Source organism: Schistocerca nitens, chromosome 9, assembly GCF_023898315.1.
Source record: "Schistocerca nitens isolate TAMUIC-IGC-003100 chromosome 9, iqSchNite1.1, whole genome shotgun sequence".
In the NCBI taxonomy this organism is placed as follows: Eukaryota; Metazoa; Arthropoda; class Insecta; order Orthoptera; family Acrididae; genus Schistocerca; species Schistocerca nitens.
In genome coordinates, this window is record NC_064622.1 from 433,143,272 (window position 1) to 433,162,209 (window position 18,938).

Genomic DNA, 18,938 nt, shown 5'->3' on the forward strand with positions numbered 1-18,938 from the left:
ATATGATTTAACTGAAAGTAAATTTTGAATAAGAACTTGATGATAAGAGCATGACAGAAGATGGAATAAGGGGAAGAAGATGCTAAGAGAAACATGAAAAAAAAAAAATAAATAAAAAAACACGCCACTGAGCTTACACAGTAAAATATCAAATAATGTTGGTAGGAGTTACGAAATAGTGCTTTGTTTCGCATGAAACAACCCACTTAAGATTTGTCATTATAGCTATTTTAATGGTGCAGGGTTGTTGTTTAATCAATTCAACTAAGTCGCTTTGAACTGATGCTTAAGTTGTAGAAGGCAGTGGGGGGAAAAAAAAAAAAAAAAAAAAAAAAAAAAAAAAAAAAAATTAAAACAAACAGAAATCCTTCCTTCCTTCCTTCCTTCCTGTTGCTGGGTCAGGACTGGTATGTTACATCTCCAAATTTTCACAGAGAACCATCCATACTGGATACATGCTATTATCACGGTGGGCAAATGGTCTTCCCGACAGGAGGTCCTAGCCACACGGCATTTCCATTTCCATTATGGTGGGCTCCCCACTCCCAAAGGCATTTTAAAGCTACTGCCAGCATGCATCCTCCTAATCCCCCTCCCCCCCTCCCCCTCTCTCAGTGGGAATCCATGTACCTCTCTATCTGTGTCTACTGTACTCAGTGCAGTACATGCTTGATTCTTGAGCTCAATGACTTATATACGATGTTTTTATGAAATTAATTAATGACTGTCTGCATGCTCACTCAGTCATATAAAAGTCCCAATTTATCTCTTCCGGAATACATTCCTGAAATCTTAAACAAAGGGATTACAAATGATAAAGAGGTGTAAAGGATGTAGTTCAGGCCCACCATGTGTTCAGAGAGACATTTATATGTATCCAGAATGAGATTTTCACTCTGCAGTGGAGTGTGCGCTGATATGAAACTTCCTGGCAGATTAAAACAGTGTGCCGGACCGAGACTCGAACTCGGGACCAAGTTTCATTTATATTTATCTTCCATCATGAAAGTCAATAACTTGTACAATGAACAGTGGCATCAATATTGCTAAGTGCAATTACACTTGTATTTGTAGTATGGCTCCAGAACAAAAGGTAATGATATTACATGCTTCTTCTCAATAAAGCATAGACACAGTAGAACATAGCATAGAGCTCAGACTCATGGATTACAGCAGACAGCTACCAATCAAATAATTTTACTCCAGTCAATAAATTGGCTCACTGTCAGTATACGTATTTGATTTGCATACCTAAGGGAACACAATAACTGTCCATGTTAACTACTTATGCTGCTGTCAGTGAGTGCACGAAACTGTAGAGGGGGAGGGGGGGGGGGGATAGAGAGAGAGAGAGAGAGAGAGAGAGAGAGAGATATGACTGGTGAGTGAATGGGTGCTCATGTAAAGGCTACCAAAATGTAAAATGAATGTTCACTGATAACCTTGCCCTTAAAAGCCCATAAGCTGCAAACACACACATAAATGAATGTTTTTTTACAGATAATGCCCCGAGCTCAGAACGCTCATGCTTATGTGAATGCAGGTTTCTTGGTTCAGCTCGACAGGACGAAAGCTGGCCACATAGTTGGCAGACCAAGAATAGTATTTGGAGGAATTAACAAAGACACAGTAAGTAACAATCCACAATTAATGTACTATTAAGTCACATTAACTTGTATCATAATTTGGGAAACTTACTACTTCATTAACGAGGTAGCTTGTACAAGAATCATTCCAACAAGCATTCAGTCCAAACACTCTGGTCCTGTGAAACCCAACATGTGCTTTTCTTACATGACATCTGAAAGCCACAAACCAGCGAGTAAAGTTAGTTGCAGCATTTCTTGATTTCAGAAAAACTTTCAACTCTGTACCACAATTATGACTGTTAAAGAAAGTACTATCACATGAAGTATCAAGCAGCACTTGTGACTGGATTTCTTATTAGGGAGGCCACAGCATGTTATCTTGGATGAAGAATCTTTAATAGATGTAGAAGTGACTTCTGACATTACCCAGGGAAGTGAGTTAGGACCCTTGCTGCTCATGTTTTATGTAATTAACGATATGGCAGACAATATTAATAGTATACTCAGATGTTCCACAGATTATGCAAGTACCTGTAATGAAGTAGTATCTCAAAAAAGCTTCACAAATATCGAGGTAGAATGCATAATTTACTCTGCAGGGGAGTGTGCAGTATTATGAAGACAGATTAAAACTGTGTACCAGATTGGTCTGGTACATAGTTTTAGTCTGCCAGTATGCTTCATCCACTGAGATTGTGATAAGATTTGAAATCCTGGCAGCTTTGTTTAAATGTTCAGAAAAAATTATACCTTTCACAAAATGTGAAAAGTGATATTTTATGATTACAGTAACTTTGAATCACAACTGGAATAGTTTCAAGGGATATGGAATGGAATGCTGACTAAGCTATACAGGGTCAGTTTAAGGCCCAAGCAATGCAGTGTTTCACAATAATATTATAATAATGTCGTGTGGTTAGGGCCTCCTGTCGGGTCGACCATTCGCCAGGTGCAAGGCTTTTCGATTTGATGCCACTTCGGCAACTTGCACACTGATGGGGATGAAATGATGATGATTAGGACAACACAACACTCAGTCCCTGAGCAGAGAAAATCTCCGACCCAGCCAGGCCCTTAGGATTGACATTCTGTCGCGCTGACCATTCAGCTACCGGGGGTGGATAGTGTTTCACAATGATGTGGCCTAATAACCAAAATGATTTTATTCAGAAAAAAAGAATTAGATGATATTTTTTGTATTTCTGATACAGTTTCTTTGATGGAAAGTGGAACAAACTGTAAGTAACAGAATTAAAAAGATCCACTATTAACCTAAAAACATAGCAGAAATATTATATTTTCATTCTTTCCACACAGTTTAATAACCAACACATTCTTTACTGAAACTGGAATGATGGAATAGGTCTAGTTCTTTCAGTTTTCACCAAAAGCATTTAAAGATCTCAGGAATTTCCTTAAGTAGAAATAGACTCCCGTAATATTTAGTGCTGGAATAAGAGTCAGAAATTTATTTCTGTTTCAGAGGAATTTCTGTGTAGAACTAAGAAGAGAAAACAGCCCATTTCCATGAATACTAGATTTATATTTGGGGGCAAATGATACATCACTTGTGTGGGAAAATATTCTCAAATTGGCTGTGAAGCTACAACTAGTGTTAATCCATCCATATTGATTATTATTTGAATTACTTCTAGATTACTTTTTATATAGACTGCATATTAAGGGAAGATAAGGTACTTTCTAAAAAGCCGCTGGTCTTCCTCTTACAGTACTCACCTGGCATTTTTGTCAACTATTTCATACAAAACACTTATATAACTTTACAGATTTCAGAAACTATTGTCAGATCTCTACATTCTGGAAAAGTTAAAATCTATTTACTATGAACATTATTGTATGCAGAATTTACATCACTCCTTAAGTTACAGAAGGAATGGCTAGTAAGGCATCTTGCCTGGTGTCTGCTAGCAACCGGTTAAAGAATATTTCATTAGAAAGTAAAACTCCATTGTGCAGTCTAGACAGGGATGTATAGCTGATAAGGAAATTATTTTCACTTCCAGTATTTTGATTCACCATAAATTGATCATTAGATTTGCGATACTGGCATATGAATACAAGAATCTCCAAGGTCCCTAAGATGCTTGCATGAGGTATTCAGTTACTTACTTCACCTTCTGTGTCACATTTCTGTAACATAAATACTGTTTTCCCCATGCCTCAGAAAATCATACCATCGAACAATACTGAAGTCAATCAAAGGTGGCAAGCCACTTCCACCCAGGGTTGGGCAGTGGTGGAGGCTTGTGGCAGAGATACAACCGGTGGCAGCTCATTAAAACATTATCAACAAGTCACTTTATTACAACTTATGAAGCTACACTCAAATGTCACAGTGTGGTGGCCATGCAACAAATAGTATGAGGTGAAGTGGGTGCATGCACCACAGTGTTGGCTGGTGTCTAACAAGCAGGTCTTGATGTATGTGCCTGGATAGTAACACATGACCCAGTTAAGTGTGCCCTTCTGAATGCAAGTGGCACCAGCAGTTCAAGAGACTACTAGAGCACTTGAAGGGGATGATATAAATCCCAGTGGAAGTTCTCCCTCTGTCAGTGGAGCTGCCACAGTTCCCACACCAACATAGAAGAGAGATGATGATGATGATGATGATGATGTTTGGATTATGGGGCACTCAACTGCGTGGTTATCAGAGCCCATACAAATTCCCAACCTTTTCTCAGTCCCGTCTTGCCACATCCATGAATGATGATGAAATGATGAGGACAACACAAACACACAGTCATCTCGAGGCAGGTGAAAATCCCTGACCCTGCCGGGAATTGAACCCGGGACCCCGTGCTCAGGAAGTGAAAACGCGCCCACAAGACCATGAGCTGCATATGGAGAGTAAGTGGCTATAATGCCCTGATAATGACCTGCTGCTCCCTGGGTAGGAGTCAAGCTGCTGCTGGGGCAACCCTGGATTGGCCCAACAGTGAAGCAGCACCAAGTCCTGGAAGGTGGACTTGACACTAGTAAATGGTGTGATGTTTGCAGCTGACCAGGTTTGTGGTGGCAAATTGTTTTCCCATGGTGCAGCAGCACCTGGAGGAGCCCTCTTGTGGTGGTATTTGTATTGCTGGGCTGTGAATATCTGTGCTAAAAAGTCAGAACTATTTATGATAGCAGTTCTTTGGTTGAGCAAAGAAAGATGCCACTTCTAGGCATGTTCCTGCAATATTTCTGTGGCCTGCCTAGGAGGGAATGGCTCAGCCCATTCTGTAAGACCTCTGCCTTACCACAGTACTGGTAGGTTCATGGTGTCAGGCCTGATCTATCTTGAAATAAATAAACAGCCCCATCACTGCAACCAGCATGCCTATATCCTGTGCCACTGGCTGCCTGCAGTTTCTGCAATGCTGTACTGCTATATCCCTACTTGTATAGAGTTGCTGGTAAAAGTGGGTGGCATCACATTATCCTCCATCCTTTGATTGACATAGGCCCTACATCTCCATCCTGCACCAATATACAACGTAATTCAACATGCATTGACAAAAATGTTCAATGCTAATAAAGATATGCACTCTGTGAATGCCAGGCAATGTGAAACACAATTTACAATGGCTGCAATTTTACCTTACAATGTTTAGTTCATTTATAATGACAAGATTACATCTTTGTTACACTAATTAACAGTCCTGACCTCTAATGATGCTAGCTGGTAGTATGATGGAAAATTCTGCTGAACAGGCTCCACAATGAGTTCAAACTTAGGTGGCATCTCTTCCTGTATTTTCTGCAACCCCTTCAAGTACTGCTCTGGTGTTATGAGTACTAGATTCAGCTGTCTGTGGGATGTCAGCTGCACAGTGAGTGGTTTCCCATATCCTTGCCTTTACCATCTGCACATCCAAAATGCTATCTACTACTGTCTGGAACAGCTTCACAATTATGATTCTTGTATGCAACACATCTACTAAGACATGCATAGCGCCCAGATCCCAATTCATGGTGTTAACCACTGCCTTGGCATTCTCAATTGCTTCATTTGTCAATTTCTGAAACATGTTTGTATTATTTAGTACCTCCTGTTCCAGGCTTTACAGCTGTGTGGTATGCTAGTCTACCACTGTCTTTCCTTCACCTTTTCTGTGGTATCGTTCAGATCCATAATGTAGCTCTTGTCTATAATTGCAAATGCAGTTTTCAAGATTCTATCCCCAGCATCCAACCAACCCCTTTTCCTCCATTGTAAGACATGTTGACATGTTGCACCACATCTATCACTTACAGCATCTGCTCCTGTAACTGTGTGTAAGACTTATACAGTTTATCCATCTCCTAAAACTTCTCTGAGTACACCTCTGCCCTTTGCTGCCAATAGTAGTCGAGCAAACACATCCTCCAATTTACTCACCTCATTTCTCATCCACCAGGCATAACAGACTAGCCTCAGTGCCCTTCAGTGACTTGTAATCACAATATCTTGTCTGGTAAACAGCACTCTGCTCTCCAGATGCTGATCCCACAGTGCTCTCACTCTTCCCTCATCACATAGTTGTAAAGCACAGCCATGACTAGAGTTCCCCTTCATCCTTATTCCCAAAGTACGGCATCCTAAGAATAAATAGTTGCTGGCATTATTCACACTTCTCACTTCCTTGAACTGAATGCATACAGTAGCCACTGTGTGGGCCTTGTAGTATTCTCTCGCTCACTTGTCTGCTGACTTCTTCTTACCTGCTTCTCAGTCAGTGCCCTTAGCTGAGTGGTCAGCACATCTGACAGCCACCCAGTGGATTCCTCTCCCTGCCCCAGCTGCTATCAGGAAGGGTGGTAGATTGATGCCCATGGGTGTTGCTGTAGAAGGCCTGGCCAGAACAAGGTTCAGTGGAGTTGCATGGAACTGAATGCTTCATGGGGTATGGAGAGGCAGGTGACTGCTGACCAGGATAGCAGAGATGAAAATTTTGATTATGCCATAGGCAGCCATGGGCTGAAATCACAGCATACATTATGGGATCATGGTGGGTGGAGATCACCCCATGGATCACGATTGAGTGGCTCCAAACTCAAGGACACTTAAGGGGCACCCAAGCAAAAGGAAGAGAACAACAATTCAACAATCACTGAAATTTGAAATTCATGGAAGGTGAATGCCATCCAATTATCTGAAACCAAAATGCATTGGTTGCCTGCAAGAGAAAAAGTGACAGAAATGATTTAGGACATGGGTAATATGAGAGGGAAATGAAGGAAGAAATCAAAGCCAACCACTTGGAGTCCAAAAATGCACCAAAAAAGTCTAGGTATATACTCTTTCATGGCTCTACAGTGTTGGGTCATCAAGAGAATTGCTAAGGAGGCACAGATAGATGGGCCTGACAGGCAAAATATATTCAGACAAGGTCCATGATATCACAGTCAATACTGGATCAGAACATGCACTGCCGCACGAAGCTTTTTGCCTACAACATGACCCAACATGCAGTGTGCAGGAAATGCAGCACTCATGGCTGAACAGAAGTATGAATTGGGGCATGTCAGTGGTCCTTGTCCAAGTCCCACAGCAGAATCTCTTGGTTTAAGTGCAGCTGATTTTGCTGTAGCCAATAAGTGTGAAAATTAGACACAGAGTGTATGTCTGGTCACCTGTGTTGCACAGAATGAATGAGGAGATGTGATGTCAGGTCCTTTTGGGTGGCATCCACAGCATTGTGTTGAGGGGAAAGATAAGATAGCCAAACTGAGCTCAAAGTCAAATGAGAGACACACCAACTCATGTTGGTGAAAATCTGGGTCAGATCCCATGGAAATCAGGACAGCACATCTGTGTTAGCATGTAACACTGCTCCCTGGTATTGGATAGAATAATTAAAATCAGACAAGTGTGGTGCTCATTGTTGGAGGAATGGACAGTCCAGCCACTAAGTGATGTTTAGGGGAAGGGAGCTAAAGAGAGGCTTTCTGCACATGTGTAGTCGGTATGACACTGCTGCCAGATGCTACAATGGTTAAAAGCTGAATTAACTCTCTGCAATGCACTGCATTGAGTTGGAATTTGGAGGTTCTTGTTTCTCTTAGGATCTTGTTTCTCATGTTTTAATTTAATGAGTCAGTGTTAAGCCACAGGTAGTGATTAGTTGAAATCCTATGCCTTTTTTGATAAGTGATGCAAGGTCTCAACTAAACATCACACAGAAGGCCTCTGTTCAGCTCCCAGCTGGGAGTGCTATGAATGCTACTCTCATCCAACTGTGAGAACTTTATAGCTCATGCATAATTCCTTTTCATGGCTTCAATAAATTTTGTCGCTGCTGGTGTAATGTCTTGCAGAAGCAGTGAGAGGGACTACCACTGTCTGATGGTGTGAAACAGTTATTTCAGTAAAATAATACACAATATTGTCTGGCAGCAAACCTGAGGTGTGTGTTTGCAACACATCCATTGGAAAGCCTAAAAAATTAATCAGATTCTGTGCTGTCTAGATACTAATCACTTATTTAGTATAAGCACAAAACAGATTGTAGTTGTGCAAGACAAAAATAAGAAGGTGATATTTAACCATAAACTCAATATAATTCAGAGCAAAAATAAGTAAGCTGTGCGGGATTAGCCGAGTGGTCTAGGGCGCTGCAGTCATGGACTGTGCGGCTGGTCCCGGCGGAGGTTCGAGTCCTCCCTCGCGCATGGGTGTGTGTGTTTGTCCTTAGGATAATTTAGGTTAAGTAGTGTGTAAGCTTAGGGACTGATGACCTTAGCAGTTAAGTCCCATAAGATTTCACACACATTTTTTTGAACAAAAATAAGTAAATGTTATAAAATAATAGGTGTAGTGTTCAGATTGTACTATGAACCCTAAAATTACTCTCTTTACCTCAGAGTCTAGGCTTACTTAGCACACTAAAAGCTTACATGGTAGATCATTTTCCATAATCCTGGATATGCAGTTGTATTACATTCTAACATTCATTTTCCTTGAGATACATGCTACAAAAACTGAAGAATTTCTGGAGGATAAAAATGTTTATGATAAGACGGTTCTACTCCATGCCCTGGAAATACTTGACTCTGAACTGAAACCAGACTACACACCACCAGATGCTACTCCTGAATATCGCAAACAACTAGCAGAAGGACTATTTTATAAGGTAAAAGTCTTAATTATGTTAAGTTTTTATATCATAGATACTATTGATACTATTTAATATCCAGCACTGCTGACTGAAATTTTGACTACTTTGATATATGGAAAACCAATCTTGACATTTTCTAACCTGTGAAACTCTGTAGTTTGTTCTCAGTATATCTCCAGAAGATGTATCTGAAAGATTCAAGAGTGGAGGCCAGTTACTGAAGAGACCACTTTCTTGTGGAAAGCAAGTATTTGAGGACAATCAGCAGTACTGGCCACTTGGAAAAGCAATGCCTAAATTGGAAGCTCTTGTTCAGTGCTCTGGTAATATATTATGAATAACACATACACAGTGATACCCACATACGTATTCAGTCCACACTGCAATACCCATGTTCTGCAATACTTTCTGTGATTCACAGGTGAAGCAGAATATGTAAATGACATTCCAACAACTTCAAGAGAACTACATGGTGCTTTTGTTGTCACTACTGTGGGAAGTGGTACAATACAAAGCATAGATCCTTCTGAAGCCCTGGTATGGTTGATTTATAATCTCATATATTATTACTAAGTAAATTTCATGAATTATAATGGTACCGCATTGCAGTGAGTTGGAATACATCCATTAGTTCACAAATATAACATTTTAACAGTGAAAATATAGCTACATATTAGTTACTTACAGTTTCTAGATCTGTATCCTGGATCTATTCAGAAATTGATCTAATGGCTGCTGACCAAAGAATAATTATGGTAAGGAATATTAGATAATATGTATAGTTAGTTCTGAAAAGTCAAATGCTTTCACACGAATTGCTGACTAACCCAAATACAAGGGGTGTTCAATAAGCAATGTAATGCTTTTTCTTAGACAGTTTCACTTGAAAAAATTTGGAATTTGTCGTGGGACTTCATGGAGTATTCCCACTTTAGCCCCTATAGTTTCACGAAGTTCCAAGAGAGGGTGGCACCATACGTAGCCTTCAAAATGGCATCTGTAATGGAGATGCATTCCAAGCAAAGAGCCATCACTGAGTTTCTTTTGGCAGAAAACCAGATCATCACTGATGTTCAAAGGTGCTTGCAGAATGTCTATGGAGACCTGACAGTGAAAAAAGCATGGTGAATCAGTGGGTGGGGCATCTGTCATCATCACACTATGACTGCGCAAACCTGTCCGATCTCCCCTGTACTGGCTGGCTGCGCACAGCTGTGACTCCTGCAATGTTGAAATGTGCAGAACTCTCATTCAAGGTGATCAACAAGTCACAATCAAACACATCACTGCTGAACTGTATATCTCTGTTGATAGTGCAGCAAGACTTTGGCTCTAACCTCACCCAGTACACTGGTACCATGTGGATATACAGGCCCGCCCAGTAAGGTAGCATAAGGCCATCACATTAAATGGAGATTGTGTTGAAAAATAGAGGTTTGTTGCTAAGATAATGGGGGATAATAAGCTTCATTGCAATTCTAAACAAAACCAACCTGCTTTAAGGAAAAAAAATGTGCTGCATTACTTATCAAATTTCCCTCATAAGATGACATATCTATCACTTATTTACAAAAGCTACAGTGTAGTTTAGGAAATGGTGAGAAACAAAGTCTGGCACAATTTTATGAAGTGAACTCATATACTACATGGGTTTCATGAGGAAGCTGCATAAAGTGCAGTCATAGGCAACGTTGGAAGTCAGAATCATAAATACTTCTAAATTATTATAATGCTAAAGATTTAAGGTACATCCAAACAACATACTCATAAATTTAGATGGTTTCATTGAAATATCCCCCCATGAACCATGGACCTTGCCATTGGTGGGGAGGCTTGGGTGCCTCAGCGAGACAGATAGCCGTACTGTAGGTGTGACCACAATGAAGGGGTATCTGTTGAGAGACCAGACAAACATGTGGTTCCTGAAGAGGGGCAGCAGCCTTTTCAGTAGTTGCAGGAGCAACAGAGTCTGGATGATTGACTGATCTGGCTTCGTAACACTAACCAAAACGGCCAAGCTGTGCTGGTACTGCGAATGCCTGAAAGCAAGGGGAAACTACAGCTTTAATTTTTCTTGAGGGCATGCAGCTTTACTGTATGGTTAAATGATGATGGCACCCTCTTGGGTAAAATATTCCAGAGGTAAAATAGTCCCCCATTCAGATCTCCAGGTGGGGAATTCTCGGAAGGACGTTGTTATCAGGAGAAAGAAAACTGGCATTCTACGGGTCGGAGCCTGGAATGTGAGATCCCTTAATTAGGCAGGTAGGTTAGAAAATTTAAAAAGGGAAATGGATAGGTTAAAGTTAGATATAGTGGGAATTAGTGAGGTTTGGTCACAGGAGCAACAAGACTTCTGGTCAGGTGAATACAGGGTTATAAATACAAAATAAAATAGGGGTAATGCAGGAGTAGGTTTAATCATGAATAAAAAATAGGAATGTGGGTAAGCTACTACAAACAGCATAGTGAATGCATTATTGAGGCCAAGATAGATATGAAGCCCACACCTACCACATTAGTACAAGTTTATTTGCCAACTAGCTCTGCAGATGATGAAGAGATTGATGAAATGTACAATGAGATAAAAGGAATTATTCAGATACTGAAGGGAGATGAAAATTTAATAGTCATGGGTGACTGGAATTCGATAGTAGGAATAGGAAGAGAAGAAAACATAGTAGGTGAATATGGAATGGGGGTAAGGAATGAAAGAGGAAGCCGCCTGGTAGAATTTTACATGGAGCATTACTTAATCACAGCTAACACTTGGTTCAAGAATCATGAAAGAAGGGTGTATACATGGAAGAAGCCTGGAGATACTGGAAGGTTTCAGATAGATTATATAATGCTAAGACAGAGATTTAGGAACCAGGTTTTAAATTGTAAGACATTTCCAGGGACAGATGTGGACTCTGACCACACTATATTGGTTATAAACTGTAGATTAAAATTGAAGAAACTGCAAAAAGGTGGGAATTTTAAGGAGATGGGACCTGGATAAACTGACAGAACTGGAGATTGTGGAAAGTTTCAGGGAGAGCATTAGGGAACAATTAACAAGAATGGGGGAAAGAAATACAGTAGAAGAAGAATGAAGAATGGGTAGCTTTGAGGGATGAAATAGTGACGGCAGCAGAGGATCAAGTAGGTAAAAAGTTGAGGGCTAATAGAAATCCTTGGGTAAAAGAAGAGATATTGAATTTAATTGATGAAAGGAGAAAATACCAAAATGCAGTAAATGAAGCAGGCAAAAAGGAATAAAAACACATCTCAAAAATAAGATTGATAGGCAGTGCAAAATGGCTAAGCAGGGATGGCCAGAGGAGAAATGTAAGGATGTAGAGGCGTATATCAGTAGGGGTAAGATAGATACTGCCTATAGGAAAATTAAAGAGACCAGAGATCAGATGGCAACCCACATCTAAGCAAAGAAGGGAAAGCAGAAAGGTGGAAGGAGTATATAGAGGGTCTATATAAGGGCAATGTTCTTGAGGAAAATGGAAGAGGATGTAGGTGAAGATGAAATGGGAGATACGATACTGCGTGAAGAGTTTGACGGAGCACTGAAAGACCTAAGTCAAAACAAGGCTCCAGGAGTAGACAACATTCCATTAGAACTACTGATAGCCTTGGGAGAGCCAGCCCTACCATCTGGTGAGGAAGATGTATGAGACAGGCAAAATACAATCAGACTTCAATAAGAATAAATAATTCCAATCCCAAAGAAAGGAGGAGTTGACAGATGTCAAAATTACTGAACTATCAGTTTTATAAGTCACAGCTACAAAATACTAACACGAATTCCTTACAGACGAATGGAAAAACTGGTAGAAGCTCACCTTGGGCAAGATCAGTTTGGATTCTGTAGAAATGTTGGAACACATGAGGCAATACTGACCCATCGACACATCTTAGAAAATAGATTAAGGAAAGGCAAACCTATGTTTCTAGCATTTGTAGACTAAGAGAAATCTTTTGACAGTGCTGACTGGAATAATCTCTTTCAAATTCTGAAGGTGGCAGGGGTCAAATACAGGGAGCGAAAGGCTATTTACAATTTGTACAGAAACCAGATGTCAGTTATAAGAGTTGAGGGTCATGAAAAGGAAGCAGTGGTTGGGAAGGGACTGAGAGTGGGTTGTAGCCTATCCCTGATGTTATTCAATCTGTATATTGAGCAAGCAGTAAAGGAAGCAAAAGAAAAATTCGGAGTAGGAATTAAAATCCATGGAGAAGAAATAAAAACTTTCAGGTTCATCGATGAAATTGTAATTCTGTCAGAGACAGCAAAGGACCTGGAAGAGCAGTTGAATAGACTGGGCAGTGGCTTGAAAGAAGGATGTAAGATGAACATGAACAAAAGCAAAACGAATATAATGGAATATATTCGAATTAAATTGGGTGATGCTGGGGGAATTAGATTAGGAAATGAGACACTTAAAGTAGTAAAGGAGTTTTGCTATTTGGGGAGCAAAATAACTGATGATGGTCAAAGTAGAGAGGATATAAAATGTAGACTGGCAATGGCATGGAAAGCGTTTCTGAAGAAGAGAAATTTGTTAACACCGAGTATAGATTGAAGTGTCAGGAAGTCATTTCTGAAAGTGTGAAGTATGGAGTGTGGCCATGTATGGAAATGAAATGTGGATGATAAATAGTTTGGATAAGAAGAGAATAGAAACTTTCAAAATGTGTTGCTACAGAAGAATGCTGAAGATTAGATGGATAGATAACATAACTAATGAGGAGGTATTGAATAGAATTGGGGAGAGGAGAAATTTGTGGTACAGCTTGACTAGAAGAAGTGATCGCTAGGTAGGACATATCCTGAGGCATCAAAGGATCACCAAGGGCAGCATGGAGAGTAAAAATCATAGGGGGAGACCAAGAGATGAATTCACTAAACAGATTCAGAAGGGTGTAGGTTGCAGTAGGTACTGGGAAATGAAGAAACTTGTACAGGATAGAGTAGCATGGAGAGCTGCATCAAACCAGTCTCTGGACTGAAGACCACAACAACAACACTGAAATACAGACATTTGATTATAATCTTATTATCAGTAGTATTAGTGTTGCTTTTTTGGGCAGATGGAAGAGGTGAAAGGTATTAAGAGTACAATGCTGCCTCCTTCATCTTTGCAGTAAGTGAATTCCTCTTAACCTAGAGACTGAGATTCCCCACCTCCCTTCCTGCTGCCACCACCACCAATCACACCACTACCACCACCACACCACCACCACCACCACCACCACCACCACCACCCCTTTCCAACCTCCACTAACCTTTCCTGTTTTCCTCTCCAAAGAAGGAACATATAATTCTGAAGGCTAGAAATATTGTTTCCTGTTTAAGTGTTTCTTTTGACAGTACTGGAAGTTGTGGTTCTAGAAGGCAAGTCCAGCCAACCTTCTGTTTCTTGTGAAGTTTTTAATTTGAACAAGTGCACCACTTAAGAAATTTTTTGTGCATAACACCAAGGCTCCAAACATTGCATTTGATGTTGTTGCTGAATCTTCAGAATATTCTTCCAGAAGACTTATTCATAAACCCCAAGCAATGTTGGTAACTGTTGGGGGAAGACCCCAAGAGGTCATTGATTGTGATAGTTATCAAAGTATAGATATGGAAAGCAATTCTCTCGAGTGCTGGCAACTGGGCAACAGCACACCTTGTTGAAAAGTGATGAGAGCAGGGTTTTGGATGGGCTGCCAAACATGATGATGCAAGTTAATGGATTTCTTACCTCTCATATTGAGTTGTCCCCTGTGACAGACACATTAGAATGTCTGGTATGAGATTAAATGTGTTTGTGAGTCTAGGCTTATTTTTTTACAAATTAAGTTATAACTTTTGTTAATGGTGCTGCTGCTCATTAAGTGTTTGAAGAGACTAAACATCTAAAGTCATCAGTCTCTTTGTCATCCCCCAGGACAGAATCTATGTACTCCATCTTTCTGCATCTATGTGCAAATGTGAAAATATTTTCAAAACGTTTCCATAACATGCATGTGAAGTGGAATGTGGGTATCATTCCAGAATTTATCTATTAGAATGTGGAAAACCACTTAGAAACCACATACAGGCTGGCCATCTCACAAGTCCTCATTGTTAATATGTGAGGAAGTTTCCATCCAGGTCAGGCTGTCTTCCCAAGTCCCAGAAATGGCTAAGACTGACTGGTGTGGAAATTACCACACTTGTAAGGAACACCGTGAACACACTGCTGTACAAGACCCAGCTTTTTCATTATTAGATCATATGAAGCCCCAAACATTGCATATAATATAGAGCTTCTTAGGAATCCTTCCAATTTTTGGTGATACTTTTTTGACACAGCAATCTGTTTGGACCATCCAATTGTTATTGCTGCATCCACTGATTCAAAGGTATTGATCAAAATATACACCAGTTATGTTGTTCAAAGAACCATTACAGCAAAAAAAAAAAAAAAAAAAAAAAAAAAAAAAAAAAAAAAAAAAAAAAAAGACTTGTCTCTGCTATAAATCTTCTGAAACCAAAACTGAACTGTGTTTGAAGATTCTCTGTAATTTACTGTGGTGGGAGGGCTGGTGACAGCATGTTGCCTGTAGACACAGATCTGAGTGTGCATGCTTCTGGTAATCCAAACGGTCAAAACAACCATTTCATCTTATCTGTTTATGACATCCATATAAAGTAGATACCTTTCTCTTTACCTGCATGTTGATGTTGTCCTTAAATGGCTTTCTATGAAAGATCTTTTGCTTGAAGGGTGGATATTGTATGATTAACAAGCATGAACGTTCGTATTTCATGCTACTTCATCACTGTTGGATCTTGCTGATGATGTGGCTGTTGTTTATTCAAAGACCATTGAGAGAAGCCACATGCAAGTTTTAAGATTTCAACTTTTTCTATATTGTCTTCTATTCTGAAGACAATTTGATCTATGATTTAATGTGTAGATGATTTCTAACAGTTCTATAATTCTACATAGGATCAGAATTCTCTATTTTTCTGAGAGATATTTTATTGATGTTTCATGGAATTTGTTATAGGGACTACATATAAATCTCTTCACAGATAAAAGATTTACTGTTTAAGTTTGCTTGTCAATCTTTTAGCAGTATCTTTGAATGGTATGGCACAGCATCAACAGTATAAGATCTTTTCTTGAAAACTATTACATTACATGGTTCAACATTTTGGTTGTCAATTCTTGTACTCAAGATATATAACTAACAGAATCTGGTAAATGGTTAATTGATTTATATTTTTAATCAGAATCTATTTGTAATGCTCACAGAGACATTCTGAAGATAAATGAGTCTTTATAGCAAAGCATTTCCTGAACAATTTGTTTAAAGTTGCTTGAAAAACTTGTATCCTGTGTGTATACCTGATCTTTATGATTCAGTATGTTGAGGGAAAGTTGATCCTAAAAGATACCTTATCAGGGCTGTGCATTAATTTGTGCATCTGAGACATCATCACAACTGTAAACATAAGTATTTGGTAAAGATCAATATTTACAAATGTTCTTGACACACTCCATAGAGAAGTCATGTATGGCACTTATACTTAGTATACTGTACTGTAGTTGATTTGACTTAAGTTGATCCTTGGTTGCAGTGGGCTTGGCACAACAGCTTTGTGCACTTATGTCAACCAGTAATTTAACACGAATTTGTAAATGTCTATAGCAATGACTCAGTGTTGGCACAGATCTGTATACAGCTATTTTCACTTACAGCTATTTGTTTTTAGCAGTTGAAGGCTAGTAAAATTGCTGCAAGATTTCAGGTGTCTCTTAATGCCTTCTCTTCTATAGTAATGTAAAACATTTTCTACCTGTGCAAATAAATCTTAGATCACTATGCAGATAAATATATGCTGTACTCTAGTAAATTGGCCCTTTGAAATTAGGTTATAACTTCTCCAAACAGAAGGGATTACTGTGCGAAATAGCTACATTACCAATCAGTGGACAAAGTTTAGTTTTTCAGCTATAAAAAAAATCTCTTTCTGAGGTAGTACTGCCTTTACTTGTGATTAATTGACAAACAGTTTACATAACATAACTCATCTGGTATAGATTGATTAACATCTCCAGAACCCAATATCTACACCCCAATAAAATTCACCTGGTTCTTTTGAATACCATCTGCTGCTCTCCTAGTTGTTGACCTCTATCTTTCAGATAGCTCCATATAAACTTTTCTCATAGCAGGCACACAGATCTGTGGCAGTATCTACGTTTTGATAGTTGCCACTTATTCCACATCAAATAGCTCCTAATCTACAGCCTTAGCACTTGTAAATGCTGCATCTGCAATTAGAAGCTGGAGTTGGCTAAATACGCAGATAATCTCGCTGGAGCCTGCACAGACAAATATCTTGCTCTGCTCATCCAGAAACAGAAGATACCATTTCTTCCTGTGACCCCAACTAAAGGTGAACCAGTTACTGGCTGATTCTCCCATCATCACCCAGATATTGAAAGGGAAAAGCAGATAAACAGCAGGATTTTGAATACTTCTCATACAAAATGCTAATTCCCTCTGTACCAACCTTATCATTTTTGCACCATAAGGGGCATTCCTCAGTGGACAACTGAAGTGTGATACCCATCCAGTACCCCAATCCACTGCCTCCTATTGTAATCAAGCCACATGTAGTTTCTGTCCCATAAAAGGTATGACCATGTGTGAAATTAGCCACTTTATATAGCAGCAGTGTTGCAGTTACTTTGTCACAAAGAAATGATATTGTTCTGGACTTCCAGCACATCTGGAAGAAATGCCACCATCTTACAAATACTTGATAGTACTATATTATGAGTGAGTACACTTTCCCAAAAGCTGAGTGACATACAACTATCTAAGAAAGAAATATATCTATACCTGAGACAGAATCAAGAAAGGAATATAAATGAAAAGATAAAAGCTGTAGATAAGACAGAACATTGTGTTGCAAAGCATCCACAGCAAAAATTTGTCCACTTATGCCCAATCTAACTAGTACCTAATTATGTGTGACAAAATAGCTACAAACAAAAACACGCAAAAGATCAGTTTGACACACACTAATATTTACAGACAGTGCAGGTATGTAGACGCTTTGATCTGTAGATAACTTTGTTAAAATGCCAACTAGTTCTAAAAATGCTTAGAGGGTGTCCAGCAAAGTTAGATAAAACATCATGTGTACCAATAAAAATTACTAAATTTATTGGCCCCAAGAAACTGAGACATCCCAAAATAAATAATACACTGACAATGTGGGTATTGGCTCACACAGCATCTTATATAATAGAATGTGCAAAATCTACCCTGGAGAGGAATAAAACATGTCCTAGAAACATAATCTATTAAAGGAGTCCTGTATTCTTGATATGATGAATCAAATAACAGCTGACTCAAACCAGTGTTACAATAGCAAAAGAAAAGAAAGGAAGATATGGATGTACCTGGATCAAAAGGGAGTGTTAACTGGTGTTCTGAATTTTACTTTTTTTATTTGTTGCCTTCTTATACATTTTAAAAAGTTATTATAGCTACTATTCCAAGCCTTAAGCATTTTAATCAGAAAAAGAAAAACCCTCTTGCATGTATTGTTGTTGTTGAGTGGCACACCCCTGTCAGTGTGACGCTTTTCACCACAGGAAGCTGGAACAAAAGTCAGTTAAGACTGAAATGTTCAGAGCACCCAAGTACTATGTTCTTAATCAGTATCAGCCAGTGATCAAAGTGCCAAGTCTACATTATGAAAAAAATTTATAAATGTTAAGGCAAAATTGTTGTGTTTCTTTTTATTGTCCCTCCAACCACTCTTTACTGTATCTATCTTTTCCCATCCCAGCTGACACGTTTTCTTTCTCCCACTTCCATACACTTGGAACCACTCATAAACAGTCAATCTTGCAGCATTTGCAAGGTTGTGTTGATGTGTTTATGTTTTGTTATGAGTATGAGATTATGTGCTTACACTAAAAAATTGGTAGCTTGAAAGTTAATTAAGTCTGTTTACAGCATTACCTTTCCTAATATTTATTTACTTTTATAATGTGAAATACTATATGTTGTTCTTTATGATGTTTCAGAGTCTACCTGGTGTTGTAGCTTATTATGATGCCAAAGATATACCAGGAAACAATGTATTTACTTCAGCAACAGTAGGACTTGTTGGAGATGAAGAGGTTAGTCAATATAAGTTTAAAAAATTTAAAACATAACAAACAAAAAATAATAAACCTACAGTGTT

The 18,938-nt window shown here is 39.1% G+C and overlaps 1 protein-coding gene across 1 annotated transcript in view; it reads left to right on the forward strand.

Moving 5' to 3' along the window:
* The window catches only part of LOC126204421 (uncharacterized), a 270,652-nt gene that overhangs the window by 150,649 nt on the left and 101,065 nt on the right, over window positions 1–18,938 (forward strand). Inside the window, exons 10-14 of the mRNA XM_049938808.1 lie at window positions 1,501–1,629; window positions 8,540–8,707; window positions 8,850–9,015; window positions 9,114–9,229; window positions 18,778–18,873. Coding sequence (XP_049794765.1) covers window positions 1,501–1,629; window positions 8,540–8,707; window positions 8,850–9,015; window positions 9,114–9,229; window positions 18,778–18,873 — 675 coding nt within the window. The remainder of the gene's footprint in view (window positions 1–1,500; window positions 1,630–8,539; window positions 8,708–8,849; window positions 9,016–9,113; window positions 9,230–18,777; window positions 18,874–18,938) is intronic.